Source organism: Garra rufa, chromosome 22 (assembly GCF_049309525.1).
Source record: "Garra rufa chromosome 22, GarRuf1.0, whole genome shotgun sequence".
Classification (NCBI taxonomy): Eukaryota; Metazoa; Chordata; class Actinopteri; order Cypriniformes; family Cyprinidae; genus Garra; species Garra rufa.
The window spans coordinates 29,844,291-29,859,601 of NC_133382.1; the positions used below are offsets into that span (position 1 = coordinate 29,844,291).

The following is a 15,311-nucleotide window of genomic DNA, read 5'->3' on the forward strand; positions in this document are numbered from 1 at the left end:
GTTTTAAATAATAAAACATATTTCACAATATTTTGGATCAAAATACATATATTTATGTAACTAGTGTTTTGCTCTATTATTAATTTAAATATTTTACTATAATTTTACGTTGAACAATTGAAAAAAATAGACACTACTGTTTATGCACGTTAAAACTTCTCTCTAATACATATCACCGAATAAAATCTATCTGGGACGAACGTAAAGATATCCATCTATAATAAATTAATTGTTGTTCGAGACAGTTAATGAGACTGACCTAATGAAACTCATCCAGCGTTTCTCCCACGTGACTGTGGCGAGCGAGGCGTTGCCAAGGGGAAGTGACGTCACGGCGCTACGTTCGTGTTCACCACAGGAGATACGAGGCCTGTGACAGTTTCTGCGACGGGGGTCCGCTGCTGTTAAAATCCAGCTCCATCTTCTTTATCCTTGGGGAAAATGATGACCAAACCGGCGGGAGCATAATCTACAGACTCTAAGCTTTCGCCTGATCACAATATTGTGACATTTCGGACTTTGATATATTAGAAAAGGAATGGTGAAAAGTCAACTCCGTCGGAAGAATCCGAATTCTCCTCAGGGATTCGGGGGGGTTGGGGTCGCATAAAGATATATAGGATCGTAGCAGTTAAATAACGCCTAAAAATATTAACGTAAACGCGAATTTAAAAACCGACGGTGTGTGGTTAAATAGAAATTAGCTGAAATACATTCGAGTGGCTCGAACCAATAAACAGCAATGGAGCTACGAGTTGGAAACAGATACAGACTGGGTAGAAAAATTGGAAGTGGATCATTTGGAGACATTTATCTGGGTAAGTGTGAATTTAAAAACACGTATACACTCTTGCTATAAGGCTGTCAATAATATAACACGGCTAACAAGCTGTGTTGTTTCATATATCTGTCAGCTGTAACTGTCAGTGGCGTTTTTCCAAACATTGACTCGTTATAGTCTGCTTATAAGCTCCGTTTCTCAATTATTTAGGCATTAAGATGAAAAACCATGTTTTATAACGATGACAAGATCGTTTTTCAAACCACAAGTGGTTTATAGTTGAAGGGTATATAAACTTTACGTCCCGTTTGGAACAACACTCTAGGAGGTTATACGTGACCTTAAAAATATGTACTTTTGACATCAGTGACATCAAATATAACACAACACTTGCTGTAAATTGACGTGTAATTTGACTGAACCTGTCAACATGAGTTTCCAAACAGGTCCTCCCTTGTGTATGTAACTCTGAATGAATCTTACCTGTCCATACAGGTTTCACTGAAAGCAAAGCTTGAACCACCCAAAAGGCCAAACCTGGCATGTTGAATCAGCCTGTGACGGACATCTCTAACCAAGCCTGGCTGATGCTTTTTAAGTCTATTAAGAGTCAGATCATACATGATTCATGCAGTCTCATTTTTCTGATCACAGGAACATGGTGCATTTTTTCCACACAGTCAGGAACCAGAAGAACTCTTTATTTACATGTTAGATGGCCTTCACTGTTGAGAGCATCAGTATCGCACCAGGATGTTGATGATCATTTGAGTATCTGTGGTTGACATTTAGATTGCATTGATGACTATATAGAGGTATTGTTTTGTATCGCAATACAGGGCACCGAAGTAGGTCGTTGTTTGTTTTTCTTTTGTACTCCTTACAAGGTTAATAACAGGCTTTTTAATTAGTTCAGAGTCACCGTTTACTTTTAGTACTTTTTAGCATTTCATTTTTGACTCAAGCTTGTGATTTAAATGCACTTGTGTAGGGCAAGATGTGGTCTCATCATTAAGAGTCGAAACCCGTCAACCAAGTGTTTAACGCAATCAAAGCTCTTCCAAACATCAGGTTCAAATGCAATCAGCTTGCTTTTATTTTGATAGAGAAGCACTGTTTGCAAGAGGACTTTGATCATCATAGTGTTAAAATGTGGGGAGACCTTTATCCCGAAGCTTTCTGGCTGAGATGGGATTGTTTCAGTCTGTCCGCGTGTGAGAACAGGGTTTGGTGGGTGTGGTGAGATTGTAAACTCCATCTGCTCAGTTGTGTTTCATAACTGCGCCCACTCTTTGATACGTCAACGTAATTAAGCATTTCTTGTTCATTAATGCCTAAACATCAGGTTTAGGCATTAATGAAGATGCACATGACTCTGTGAAATGCGTTTAAATTATCTGGCTTGTCATTGGCATTAGAGGCTGAGAAGATCGAACCCAACCAGATTTGACTAGTTACATCATGTTTCATTGCTTACTGCCCTTACAAGTCAGCCGCCAGTCAGCGTAAAATGCAATACCTCTCCCTTTTTCTCAGGATTCCGTAATATTTGCGTCACTTGGCATCATGGGAGGCCTCAGGTGTGTGAATCACCCAGGACTGTCCCACTCCTACAATTCTGGTTCCTTTCCATCAGCTTTTATGTAACATCAGATCAGAGTGTTTCGATTAATGATGTGGTGATGTTTGTAGATTTGAACAGGATGCCACTTCTGCAACTTCCCTTCATCTTTCAACACCAAAAATGGAGATCTCATTTAGCTATCAGGCTGCAGTTTGCATTTAGCACCTTATCAGAAAGTTCTGACATCTATTTTTCAATTTTTTGGTCATACCCAGTATGGCTCCATAAAGAGTCAATTGTTGAATAGGCACTGTTTTCTCTTTCCTTTTTTTTGGTGAGCTCTTGCATAACACTGCCGTATTATTGGTTTTCTTTATCAGGGCAGCAAAGCTGATCTGAAGCCACAGCAGAACCATGTTGTTTATGTTGTTCATCGGCAGAGATAGGCTTGGACCTGCTCCCCATTTGAATGTTTGTCTCGTTTGATCTGATGTAGTCATGGGGTACTGAATGTTTGCGCTCTGACTAAATGCGTCTAATTTGCTGATTAAGTCATGCGTAGATCTGAATTACGTGGCGTGAGTTTTCTTTGCTATCAGTTGAGATGAAGATTATCCTATGTTTGTTTTTTAGTGTTTTAAATATCTCAGAAACCAGCAAAACAAGTCCTGGAGTTTCTGTTCAGACACTCGTCGGTAGTAGTTTCAGTTTCAAAAATGTTTGTTTTTTTGTTAATTTAAATAATTTTTGATAATAAAAAAGTATAATATTCAGCTGTTCACAATCAAATTTTCTGGATTCTGTGTTTAACGATTTAATACTATTTTATTACCATAATTTTGGTAATCAAATTAATGCATAAAACTTAATTGAACTAATATTTTAATTAGTGCTGGTTAATGATTAATTGTGATTAATCACGTCCAAAATAAAAGTTTTTGTGTACATAATATGTGTGTACTGTGTATATTTATTGTGTGTGTATATATAAATACACATGCATGTATTTAAGAAAAATGTTTATATATATATTTTTATAAGATATGAATATAAATAATATGCATGTAAGTAAATGTAAATATTTTCAGTATATACTGTATGTGTCCTTATGTACATAATAAATATACACAGTCCACACACATAAACAAAAACTTTTATTTTGAGTGTGATTAGTCACTACACTACTTTTAATATGTAATTAAATAGAATTTGAAGAATTCTTTTTATTTTTTTCTGGCAAAAAAAAGTGCTGCATGACATAGGTTTAGTGTTTTAGATTAAAACGTGGGTGAAAAAGACGAAAACAGTCATTGAAAGCGCCATGAGGATATGATGTACTTCATATTTTAATAGCAGTATTCTTACAGTTATATATTTACACAAACTAGTTCATATTGCAAATTGATTAATTGTACAGGTCAATTTTTATTCATTCATCCGAAATTCTGACATTTGCTTATTATATGGTAAATTTAATTTGATAACTTTGATATGGTTTTTTCCGGCCCTATTAGCCAAGATGCTTTGCACCAGCTCCTTTAAAGGTATAGTTCACTCAAAAAGAAAATTCTGTCATTAATTGTTCACCCTTATGTTGTTCCAAACCTTTGTTCATCTTTAGAACACAATCTAAAATATTTTTTATGTTCAACGCATTGACAGCAACGCAACTACCACATTCAAGACCCAGGAAGGTAGTAAGGACATTGTTAAAATAGTCCATGTGACAATGGTTCACCCTTAATTTTAAAGCTGTGAGAATACTTTTTGTGCACAAAGAAAACAAAAATAACAACATTATCCAACAATTTCTTCTTTTCTGTCATTCTTCGACTTGCTTTTACAAGAGTACTATGACGTCGAGGTTCTCTTGTGTACTTGAGAATATTGTCTGAATTTGCTAAATGAATTAATACTTTTATTACGGGGATGCATTAAATTGATCAATCTTTTAAACAGTAGTGTATGCACAAACTATAAGGGTCAATTAACTATGATCTACAGTCATGTCAGTTTGTTGAAGATTCAGGCTGTGTTCTGACCTCATTCACTGTTCTAATGGCTCGGTTCCTTCTCTGTTTCTCGCTCTGCCCCAGGCACAGACATTTCAGTTGGAGAGGAAGTGGCCATCAAACTAGAATGTGTGAAGACAAAGCACCCACAGCTCCACATCGAGAGCAAGATTTACAAGATGATGCAGGGTGGAGGTAATGAGAAAGGGGTTTTGATTCATCTGTAAATACAGGGTTGAGGGGCTCAATAAATCAATGGGATCAATGAAATGATTCATACTTGCCAGTGAGCATCTATTGGTTTTCACACTGTGTATTTAGGTGCTTTGTGTGCTTCCTTTGCAGTTGGCATCCCTACTATAAAGTGGTGTGGTGCTGAAGGAGATTATAACGTGATGGTGATGGAGTTGCTTGGCCCCAGTCTGGAGGATCTTTTCAATTTCTGCTCCAGGAAGTTCAGCCTCAAGACTGTCCTGCTGTTGGCTGATCAGATGGTATGATACAAAATCATGTTAAAATGAGTAAAAATGTATTTTTTTAGTAAAACGTTTTAAAATGTTTTTTGTAAACCTTGTGTTCCGTAGATCAGCCGCATTGAGTACATCCACTCCAAGAACTTCATTCACAGAGACGTGAAGCCTGATAACTTTCTGATGGGCTTGGGAAAGAAAGGCAACCTGGTCTACATCATAGACTTTGGGCTGGCTAAGAAATACCGTGATGCACGAACACACCAGCACATTCCCTATCGCGAGAACAAGAACCTGACTGGCACTGCGCGCTACGCATCCATCAACACACATCTTGGCATTGGTAAAAACTCCAATTCTTTCCAGTTAGCTTGCAAATTTAACTGGCATGTGTGTATATATGGATGTGACTCTGGACCACAAAACCAGTCTTAAGTAGCACAGGTATATTTGTAACAATAGCCAAAAATACGTTGTATGGGCCAAAATTATCGATTTTTCTTTAATGCCAAAAATCATTAGGATATTAAGTAATGATCATGTTCCATGAAGATATTTTGTAAATTTCCTAATTTTTCCTTAATTTTTGATTAGTAATATGCATTGTTAAGGATTTCATTTGGATGATTTTAAAGGCGATTTTCTCAGTATTTATATTTTTTGCCCCCCTCAGATTTTCAAATAGTTGTATTTCAGCAAAATATTGTTCTATCCTAACAATACTAAACATCTTAACCATACGTCAATGGGAAGTTTATTTATTCAGATGATGTATAAATCTCAATTTCAAAATAATTTACACTTATGAGTTGTTTTGTGGTGCAGGATCACATGTGTATTATTGTATCTAGCCTATCATAAATTAACACTTTTAAAAACGTGTTGTAAACCTGGCAAAACAAGAAGCTTCTCTCAAAAGCTAACTGTGTGAGATTTCTAATATTAACTCTAACGATTCCTACAAGCATTAATGTTTTGATTTAATTAGTTTATCACTTACATGGTTTGACAGATTTAGTTGCAACAAACAGCACAAATTAATGTATGACCATGTGAAGGAACACACCGGTTGTATTTGTTGTACACTTGCATTTGAGAAGACTCTCAATGGAGATCACAAAACTCCAAGCATGAAAGTGTTTGGAGTCTTGTTACCAATATAATGCAAAAATAAATGCAAATGTCAAATTGAAAAGAATTGAAAAAAAAAAATGGGGAAAAAACGAGAGAGAAAAAAGCCAAATATCACAGATGATTATGCTTAAAGGGATAGTTTCACCCTAAAATGAAAATTTTATCGCTAATTACTTGTCCAAACCCGTAAGAGCTGTTTTTTATGAAATCTGAGAGCGATTTTGATGAAATAGACGGCAAGGCTCCTACCACGTTCAAAATAGTCCATGTGACCTTACTGGTTTAACTGTAATTTGATAAGCTACGAGAATACTTTTGGTGAGCAAAACAACAAAAATACATTTATTCAACAATTCTTCTCCTCTGAGAAGAAGGATCTTGAACGAGGACGCTTGCTGTCTGTGCAGTGTCAGAAAGCTCTCAGATTTCATCAAAAATATCTTAATTTGTCTTAAATCCGAAGATGAGCGAAGGTGTTACAGGTTTGGAGCAGCATGAAGCTGAGTAATTAATGACACAATTTAATTTTTTTGGTGAACTATCCCTTTAATTAATCAGAAGCAGTAATCATAATCACAATTAAAATACAATTTATCATCCAGCTCTTGCTGTGGCTGTAGTTATTTCTCTCCTGGCTCTGTGTGACATCACTGTGTGCTCATGCTGAAGTAGATGCATGTGTATTTTTAGCATTTCCCAGAAGAGATTGATTTGTCTATGTGTGTTTTCAGTGATATGAATGCTTATTCATGAATCATACAGTAGTAGTCGTCATCCTTTCATGCTCTATGTGTGCGCCTATTAATTCTACGTGTGTGTCTCTACAGAGCAGTCTCGGCGGGATGACCTGGAGTCTCTCGGTTATGTGCTGATGTACTTCAACTTGGGCTCGCTGCCTTGGCAAGGACTGAAAGCCGCCACCAAGAGACAGAAATACGAGCGTATCAGTGAAAAGAAAATGTCCACCCCCATTGAAGTTCTCTGCAAGGGCTACCCATGTATGTTCCAAAGCCTTCTAACATTTTCTAAATATCATTCCAGCTTTGTATTTATTGAAGGCTTTGTAAATCTAACAATGTTTGTTATCTGTCCCGCAGCTGAATTTGCTACGTACCTCAACTTTTGCCGATCACTGCGATTTGATGACAAGCCAGACTATTCGTACTTGAGGCAACTCTTCAGGAATCTGTTCCACAGACAGGGCTTTTCCTATGACTACGTGTTTGATTGGAACATGCTTAAATTTGTAAGTACATGTCTGGATGCTCTTCATTCTTTAGTGTGTGATAATCAAAATGTGTGCTGTGATATCAGATTTGGGTGTGTTTATTGGGTTGTGCAGGGGTAGAACATTTTGTAAAAGTTATACCACATCAAACCACTTGTGTAGAGCTTAACATTTTGCCCGCAAGAAAAAAAAAAAAAGGTGCCAGTCACCGCCACCATTTTTGATCATTTTCACTAAAATTTAATTTCCCCCAGAATATTTAGTTGTTTAAATATTATCCTAGCTTAAAACATTCTTTAAAAAAAAAAAAAAAAAAAAAGCAATATTCTTAGCTGAGAAAATCAAATTTTTATCAAATACTACATCTCGTCTGCATCATATTCGGTACGATGATAAAAGCATAGATGCAGTAGATTGCTTCCATCATCACCCCCAAAGCTTGCACAGTCCTTTACCACTTCCTGGATCAACATTTCACTGGTAACATTAGGCAGTTTTCAATTATATGCTGTTTATTGTTGACGATCGCATTATTTTTTATAAGTATCTGCTTACATGAATTCATCCTTCTGCATGTTCCTTGTCTGTGTTTTTGATCGGAGATTCTGGACTCATTCAGGAGATGCATAATGCATCTATAATGCATAATAGCGCCCCCAAGTGTATAACAGTGAAAACGTGGAAACTTTTTATAGCCATAATTAAAATAGGCAAAACAAAGTTTAAATAGGCAAAGCAACAAAATATCATATCAGTATCAGCCAGTCATTTCTAAATAATTCATCTCTAGTTCTTGTGTTCATGTCACTTACTTGATAGCTTGCGTTGATGGCGATCAGATTTTTGACTTCTGAATTGCTATCAACTACACATGATTTTATAGTTATTCTAACTTCTAATTGATAATATTAATCAAGAATGCTCGCCTGCTGCATTGGTTTAATAAAGTAAAAAAATATTGTAGAATATTAGTTTAAAATAACTGATGATTATGGTATGGGTGGATGATATGACCAGAAACTGAAAAAAAAACTACTACAGTAGAACAAATAAATAAGAAATGCTTCATACATTGTGTAACATAATCAAATGTGACCCTGAACCACAGAACCAGTCTTAAAGGAGTAGTTCACTGTCAGAACAAAAATTTACAGATAATGTACTCACCCCCCTGTCATCCAAGATGTTCATGTCTTTCTTTCTTCAGTTGTAAGGAAATTGTTTTTTGAGTAAAACATTTCAGGATTTCTCTCCATATAATAGACTTCTATGGTGCCCCCGAGTTTGAACTTCCAAAATGCAGCTTCAAATGGCTCTAAATGATCCCAGCTGAGGAAAGAAGGGTTTTATCTAGCAAAACAATGGGTTATTTTCTAAAAAAAAAAAAAAAAAATTACAATTTATATACTTTTTAACCTCAAATTTTCATCTTGTCTAGCTTGGCAAGACAACAGTTTGAGATTTAAATAGTATATAAGTTGTAAATGTTTTTAAAAAAATAACTGATCGTTGCACTAGATAAGACCCTTCTTCCTCAGCTGGGATCATTTAGAGCCCTTTAAAGCTGCATTGAAACTGCATTTTGGAAGTTCAAACTCGGGGGCACCATAGAAGTCCACTATATGGAGAGAAATCCTGAAATGTTTTCCTCAAAAAACACCATTTCTTTACAATAAAGAAAGAAAGACATGAACATCTTGGATGACAAGAGGGGTGAGTACATTATCTGTAAATTTTTGAAAGTGAACTACTCCTTTTAGTAGCATATGTATATTTGTAGCAATAGCCAAAAATACATTTTATGTGTCAAAATGATAGATTTTTCTTTTATGCTGAAAATCATTAGGATAGTAAGTAAAGTAAATTTCCTTCTGTAAATATCAAAACTTAATTTTTGATTAGTAATATGCATTGCTAAGAACTTCATTTGGATAACATAATTTTGTTTTTTTGTACCTAGATTTCAGATTTTCAAATAGCTGTGTCTCAAACATTGTCCTATCCTAACAAACCTAAAAATTTAAAAGCTTAAATCCTAAGCTTAACTCTTAATTTAAATCTTATTAAAAGTTACAAAAGTGATTTAGTTCAGAGCAGTGAGAGATTTTCTCTCTTTTGTTTGATTAACATGAATGACAAACAGCAGAAGTATTAGACTGCCGTCACTTAAAGAGCTGCCCAGATTCCAATATACTGTTACATGTGTTTTCCTTCTTAGCTGTTTGCTTTCACTTAAGGCCTAATGTACTGTTTATGAGGATACTTGCAAAGAAGGGCACTTTGACACATACAAGTGTGTATTTAACCTTTCAAGGCCTATAAAGCGGCAAAGATAACTGTTCAATACTCATGTGCCCACACTCAGAAACAGACAGCGCACACATATAGCAAAATTAGTTCTTTCGCTGCTAATTGCATTTCAAAGACTTAAAATGACTTGATTTTAAACCTCAATGTTAAAAAATGCATGCCTGACTACGTAGCACAGCAGTGTCATGTGAGTCTGTAACCACTTGTGTCAAGCCTCCTGTGCACTTCAAGTAGCATTATTTTGTTCAATGTTTCATAAAGTTGCATTTATCCTTTCTCAGGGCGCCAACCGTACAGCAGAGGAGGCAGAACGTGAGAGGAGAGAGCGGGATGAGCGGATGAGGCATGGCAGGAATCCTGCAGCTCGAGGGATCCCAGCAGCCTCAGGCAGACCCCGCCCCACACAGGACGGAGCGCCTCCCACACCCCTCACACCAACCTCTCACACAGGTAAACAGTCTGTCACTTAACTCTGCCAATTCCTCCAAATGCTATAAGGAGTCGTCTCAAGCTTCTCACTATCTTAAAGCAAACACATCCTCACCGAGACCGGTCACCGGTATGGAGCGCGAACGGAAAGTCAGCATGCGGCTTCATCGTGGCGCCCCAGTTAACGTGTCGTCCTCAGACCTGACGGGGCGGCAAGACACTTCCCGCATGTCCACATCACAGGTATAATGCAGCCTTTGTTCATTCAAGGCTTCAGCAGAGGAGTAATAAACCCTGTTATCAAAGTAGCCAGTCTGTATCTAAATGAGCTGTTTTGTTGTTTGCTTACTGAATGGCAGAACAAATAGCTTATTGTCTCTGGTCTTGAATTCTTATTTCTGCCTATTGAAATTGTTCACAAAATAAGTACCTGATGAAATATTAGTACATCTTTTATTGCTTGCAGTAATTGACCTTTTGATTCTCATGATCTCTATTAGAGTTTCTGACTGGTGACATTTAAGCTTAAAATTGAATTTGCTTATTAGGTAGTTGAAAAGCCTTTCCTAAGAAAGCTGTTGACCTTATGTTTGTATTTCTGAGAAAAGTCATTTCAGCAGTATATATTCTTTCGATATGACAGACAGTAGGCACGGTGTGAATATGAGTCGGTGTGAGTAGCATGTCAGTGTACAAATGATTGTGTTGTGAGGGTGGAAGGCTGTAATGTTCTCTCTCTTCACCCCAGAATAGCATTCCCTTCGATCACCACGGCAAGTAGTTGATCGTCACATCCTTGTGTGAAGGCAGGTGCACCAGGTGAGTTTAATTGGCTTGTTAGCTGTACAACACTTTGTTTTCTTCCAGCTGGATAAATCTTATGTGAACAGTCATACACTTAAAAAAAAAAAAAAAAAAAAAATCCAGTCTTCAGTGTCACACAACACACAAATCATTCTGAGATGCTTATTTGGTGCTCAAGAAGAAATATTATTTTAAATGTCGAAAACTGTGATGTATTTTTTTTTTTTTCAAAGAGCTTGCTTGAAATATAAATCTTTTGTAATGTAAAAGTCTTTACTCACTTTTAATCAATTTCATGTCCTTTCTAAATAAGTCTTTCAAAAAAAAAAAAAAAAAAACTTACTGAATACCCACCTCATATATACATCTGTATACATCATAATATAAACGTAGAATTGCGACATTTAAACTCCCATTTCTTTTATTCTCAGAATTGTGGGTCAAGTCATAAGTTTTTCTTTATTTCTAGTGATTTCAAGTTTATATTCTGATGTTGTAACTCGCAATTGAGTTTATATCATGCAAAAAACAATTCAGAATTCGAAATCTCAAGTTTATATGTAGTCCAATTTTGAGGAAAAAAATCAAGTTTGTATCATGCAATTCTAAGAAGTCAGAATTGCACGGTTAATATTTCAGAATTCTGAGGAAAAAGTCAGAATTGTGAGTTTCTATCTCACAATTCTGGTATTCTCACGATTACGAGTTTATATCCTGCTATTCTGACTTTATAACTCGCAACTGAGTTTATATTGTGCAAGTTTGGAAAAAAAAAATCTGTATTTCAAGTTTATATCATGCAATTCTGAGAAGTCAATAGTTTCTAGTTCAGAATTCTGAGGGGAAAGTCAGAATTGAGTTTTTATCTCGCAATTGAGTTTATATTATGCAGTTTTGGGGAAAAAATTCTGAATTTCAAGTTTATATCATGAAATTCTGGGAAAAGTCAGAATTCTAAGTTTTTAGTTCAGAATTCTGAGGAAAAAGTCAAAATTGTGAGTTTTTATCTTGCAATTCTGACTTTTTTTTCTTACTATAACAAGTTTATATCCTGCTTTTCTGACTTTATAACTCTCAACTGAGTTTATATCATACAATTCTGAGAAAAGTCAAAATTGTGAGTTTATTCTGAGGAAAAAGTCTAAATTAGGGATGCACCGATACGAATCGGCCGATCATGCTTGCGCGTTTTGTCAGTAAAGCCGGTTCTGTAATCAGCGGTAAATGCCATCAGGTGCGTGATTTCACATTGAGCCGTATATACTACACACAGCCGTTGTTTACCGACGAGCTGCGCAAATCAATGTTCATTATCAGTGTGAATGTGCACAGCTCGTCAGTGAACAACGGCTGTGTGTAGTATATACGGCTCAACGTGAAATCACGCACCTGATGGCATTTACCGCTGATTACAGAACCGGCTTTACTGACAAAACGCGCAAGTGATCGGCCGATACGGATCGGTGCATCCCTAGTCTAAATTGTGATTTTGTATTGTGCAATTCTGAGAAAAAAATGTCAGATTGCGAGATGTAAACTCAAAAGTTTAGAATTGTGAGAACTCTCAAGTACATTTTTATTTATTCAGTGGCAAAAATGTGCTTCCATATATTTGTATACTAATATTAAAACTATTTTAGATCATTTTCCTCCTGCTTTTGGTTAAGTTTTTTCTTTTTTGACTCTTTTGGTTTGTGGCGGTTGTCATTGATTGGATTTGTCTTTATCTTGCTGTTTACAGATTGTCTCCATGTCCCCGAAGCCTCCACTTTGCAATATGGAGCACGACGGGCAACCTAACTACACATGGCTGATTGACAGCTCTCCAACCATCAGCTAATAGATAGGGCGTCAGTCTCTCTTTCTTCTATTGACCAAACCAAAATGGTGTAGAACCAACCTGACCTCTTTGCTTACAGGCTCTCTCTCCTCCTCCTCCTCCTCTTCTTCTCTCTCACATCCTCATACTTTCTCCCCTACACTCTTTAAATGTTCTCGTGGACATGAGAGCTACAGCCTGTTGCGAATTTACACCAATGGGTTGACCAATCAGAGACTGGATCAGCCATCCACGCCATTGTCATCTCCCGCATCCTTACTTCACAGTTCCACTCTTACACATTCAGTGCTGCACAACTTTTTCTCTGGTTCAGGCTCCTCGTGTTTGAGGCTAATGTATCGTCTGTGTGGTTTAAATGGGTCTTTCTGTTTCTTTTGTATACTGAATTTTCTTTTGTATTTTAACCTGGGCAACAGACGAGTCCGTCTGGTGGCGTTTTGGGTTCACTTTAAAACAATTTATTTACTCAGTGTATTTATTTTTTAATATACGTTTTAATAGCCCTCTGTAGCTGGTGAGGTTCCTTTCCCACGGTGAAGCTGGTGGTATAAAGTGGACGGACCACAAAGGGGCCAAAATCCCAGCATACATCGCTCATAGCAAACTCCGCAGGGTGGTTTTCACTTGTACACGTCCTCACGGAGGGAACCTGTGAACCTCGCCTGTTTTGTCTGCTATATTGATCTCTTCAACTGTACAATACTGCCTCTCCCATTATTGTATGTCTTCTGTTTCTAAGCTGTGAAATAACTGTAAAATAATCGTGTAAATGTTTCCATGCAACTCTTTAGAAAGACTATGAAATGACCGCCGATGGTTTGAGTCTGAAAGTTATCACCAGTTATTTTTATCTGCTCTTTCATAAAGTCACAACAATGAAGTGCCAGACTTTGGGGGTTTCATGCATTCTGAACTTGAACTTTGACTTCTGAGGATGTTGGTTTGATTCATGGATTGAGATCATGCTTAGAAAGGTTGGTTTCGCTCTGGCACAAGTTTGTGATGTGATGGTTCAGATGGTGTTTTCGGAAGTGTAAAATCATTTGTTGGAGATATCGAATGACTTTGTAAAGGTTGAAAGAATGAAAGCGAATCAAAGTCTTGCTCTGATGTTTAGTGATTTCCCCTTTTACAAAATATTCCAGCACTGATGTGGCTTTTCTAATGCACCTTGAAAGCTGGTCTGGTCATCTTGTTCCTCTGTCATCTGGAGGGGACTTTGGCGACTTCCTGGGTAAAGTTTTTCATCTGATTCTCCCCCATTTTGAAGCCTGTTTTGGGCTCCACATACTTTTGTGGAAGTCATGCCAATTTGTCAGTCCTGTAAGAATTTGTATTACCACCGTATTTGTGTATTTTAAACAGTGTAAATAAATGAATTACTTGTATTAGCTTGTGGTTTCATTTATTTAAACAATCTGTAAATTATTAAATCTGACTTTAAAGACATGTAGTTGGTTTTGCTTCTTCACCAATAAAGGATTAGTTAACACAAAATTATAGATCATTTACTCACCCCTTTGTCATCCAAGATGTACATGTCTGTCTTCAGTCGTAAAAAAATTGTTTCTTGAGGGAAAACATTTCAGGAATTATCTCCATAAATTTGAACTTCCAAAGTGGTTTAAATGCAGCTTTAAATGGTAGTCTAAACGATCCCAGCCGAAGAAGAAGGGTCTTACCTAGCGAAACGATCGGTTATTTTTGAAACAAATGGACAATTTATATACGATTTAACCTCAGATGCTCATCTCTGCGCTGCGCATGCATGGTCTGTGTAATATCAACACAGTTAGGGTATGTCGGAAAACTCCTTAAACTCCCTTTCTTCTTCAACTTCGAAATCGTTCTACATCGCTTTTTTATGATTTTTTATATATAATATATAAATATAAATAAAGGGCGTTTGATGATCTTTGCATGTTCACTTTGTAAACACTGGGCAATGTAGGGCGATTTTGAGGTTAGGGAAGAAAACAAATTGGGAGTTTTCCGACATACCCTAACTGTCTTGAACCGGGAAAAAAATCACACAGACATTGACAAAACAAGCGTTTGAGGTTAAAAAGTATATCAATCGTCAGTTTTTTCGAAAATGAACGATCGTTTTGCTAGATAAGACCATTCTTCCTCGGCTGGGATTGTTTAGAGCCCTTTGAAGCTACATTTAAACTGCATTTTGGAAGATCAAACTTCCAAATCTTGAAATGTTTGACTCAAAAAATATAATTTCTTATCGGCGGAAAAAAGACAGACATGAACATCTTTGATGCCAAGGGGGTGAGTAAATTATCTGTGAATTTTTGTTTCGGAAGTGAACTAATACTTTAAGATTTTATGTTTAAAACATTCTGTTTTCTAGAAGGCACTAGGTTGTGTAATTTAGTTCATGCCAGTATCACAGTTACTGCCATTAATACCTCAGGCAGTATAGTAACCCACAATTGCTGTGTCACCGTGAATTTCTCATGGCGGAATTCTCCTGGAGGCCTGGTGCTTCATCTTTCTTTCCTCTGTGTTTAAAGGATTAGTCCACATCCAGAATAAAAGTTTCATGATAATGGTGTCTTTCTTTCTTCAATTGCAATGAAATTAAGGTTTTTGAGGAAAAACATTCCAGGATTTTTCAGTTGTGCTCAACGGATTTAAGGTTAAAAATGTACTTTCAGTGTTGCTTCAAAGGGCTCGACCTGATCCTAGCAGAGGAATAAGAGTCTTATCTAGCAAAACAATCGGTTA

At 36.7% G+C, this 15,311-nt stretch overlaps 1 protein-coding gene across 1 annotated transcript; it reads left to right on the forward strand.

The window, feature by feature from the left end:
- Positions 1 to 339: 339 nt before the first annotated feature.
- csnk1db (casein kinase 1, delta b) lies at positions 340 to 13,960 on the forward strand. The gene is made up of 10 exons (XM_073828153.1): positions 340 to 818; positions 4,442 to 4,552; positions 4,703 to 4,851; positions 4,942 to 5,170; positions 6,789 to 6,959; positions 7,059 to 7,207; positions 9,781 to 9,949; positions 10,029 to 10,171; positions 10,677 to 10,747; positions 12,474 to 13,960. Exons 1-9 carry the CDS (start codon positions 743 to 745, stop codon positions 10,707 to 10,709), a joined length of 1,230 nt encoding a protein of 409 aa, XP_073684254.1. The 5' UTR covers positions 340 to 742; the 3' UTR covers positions 10,710 to 10,747; positions 12,474 to 13,960.
- Positions 13,961 to 15,311: the final 1,351 nt, after the last annotated feature.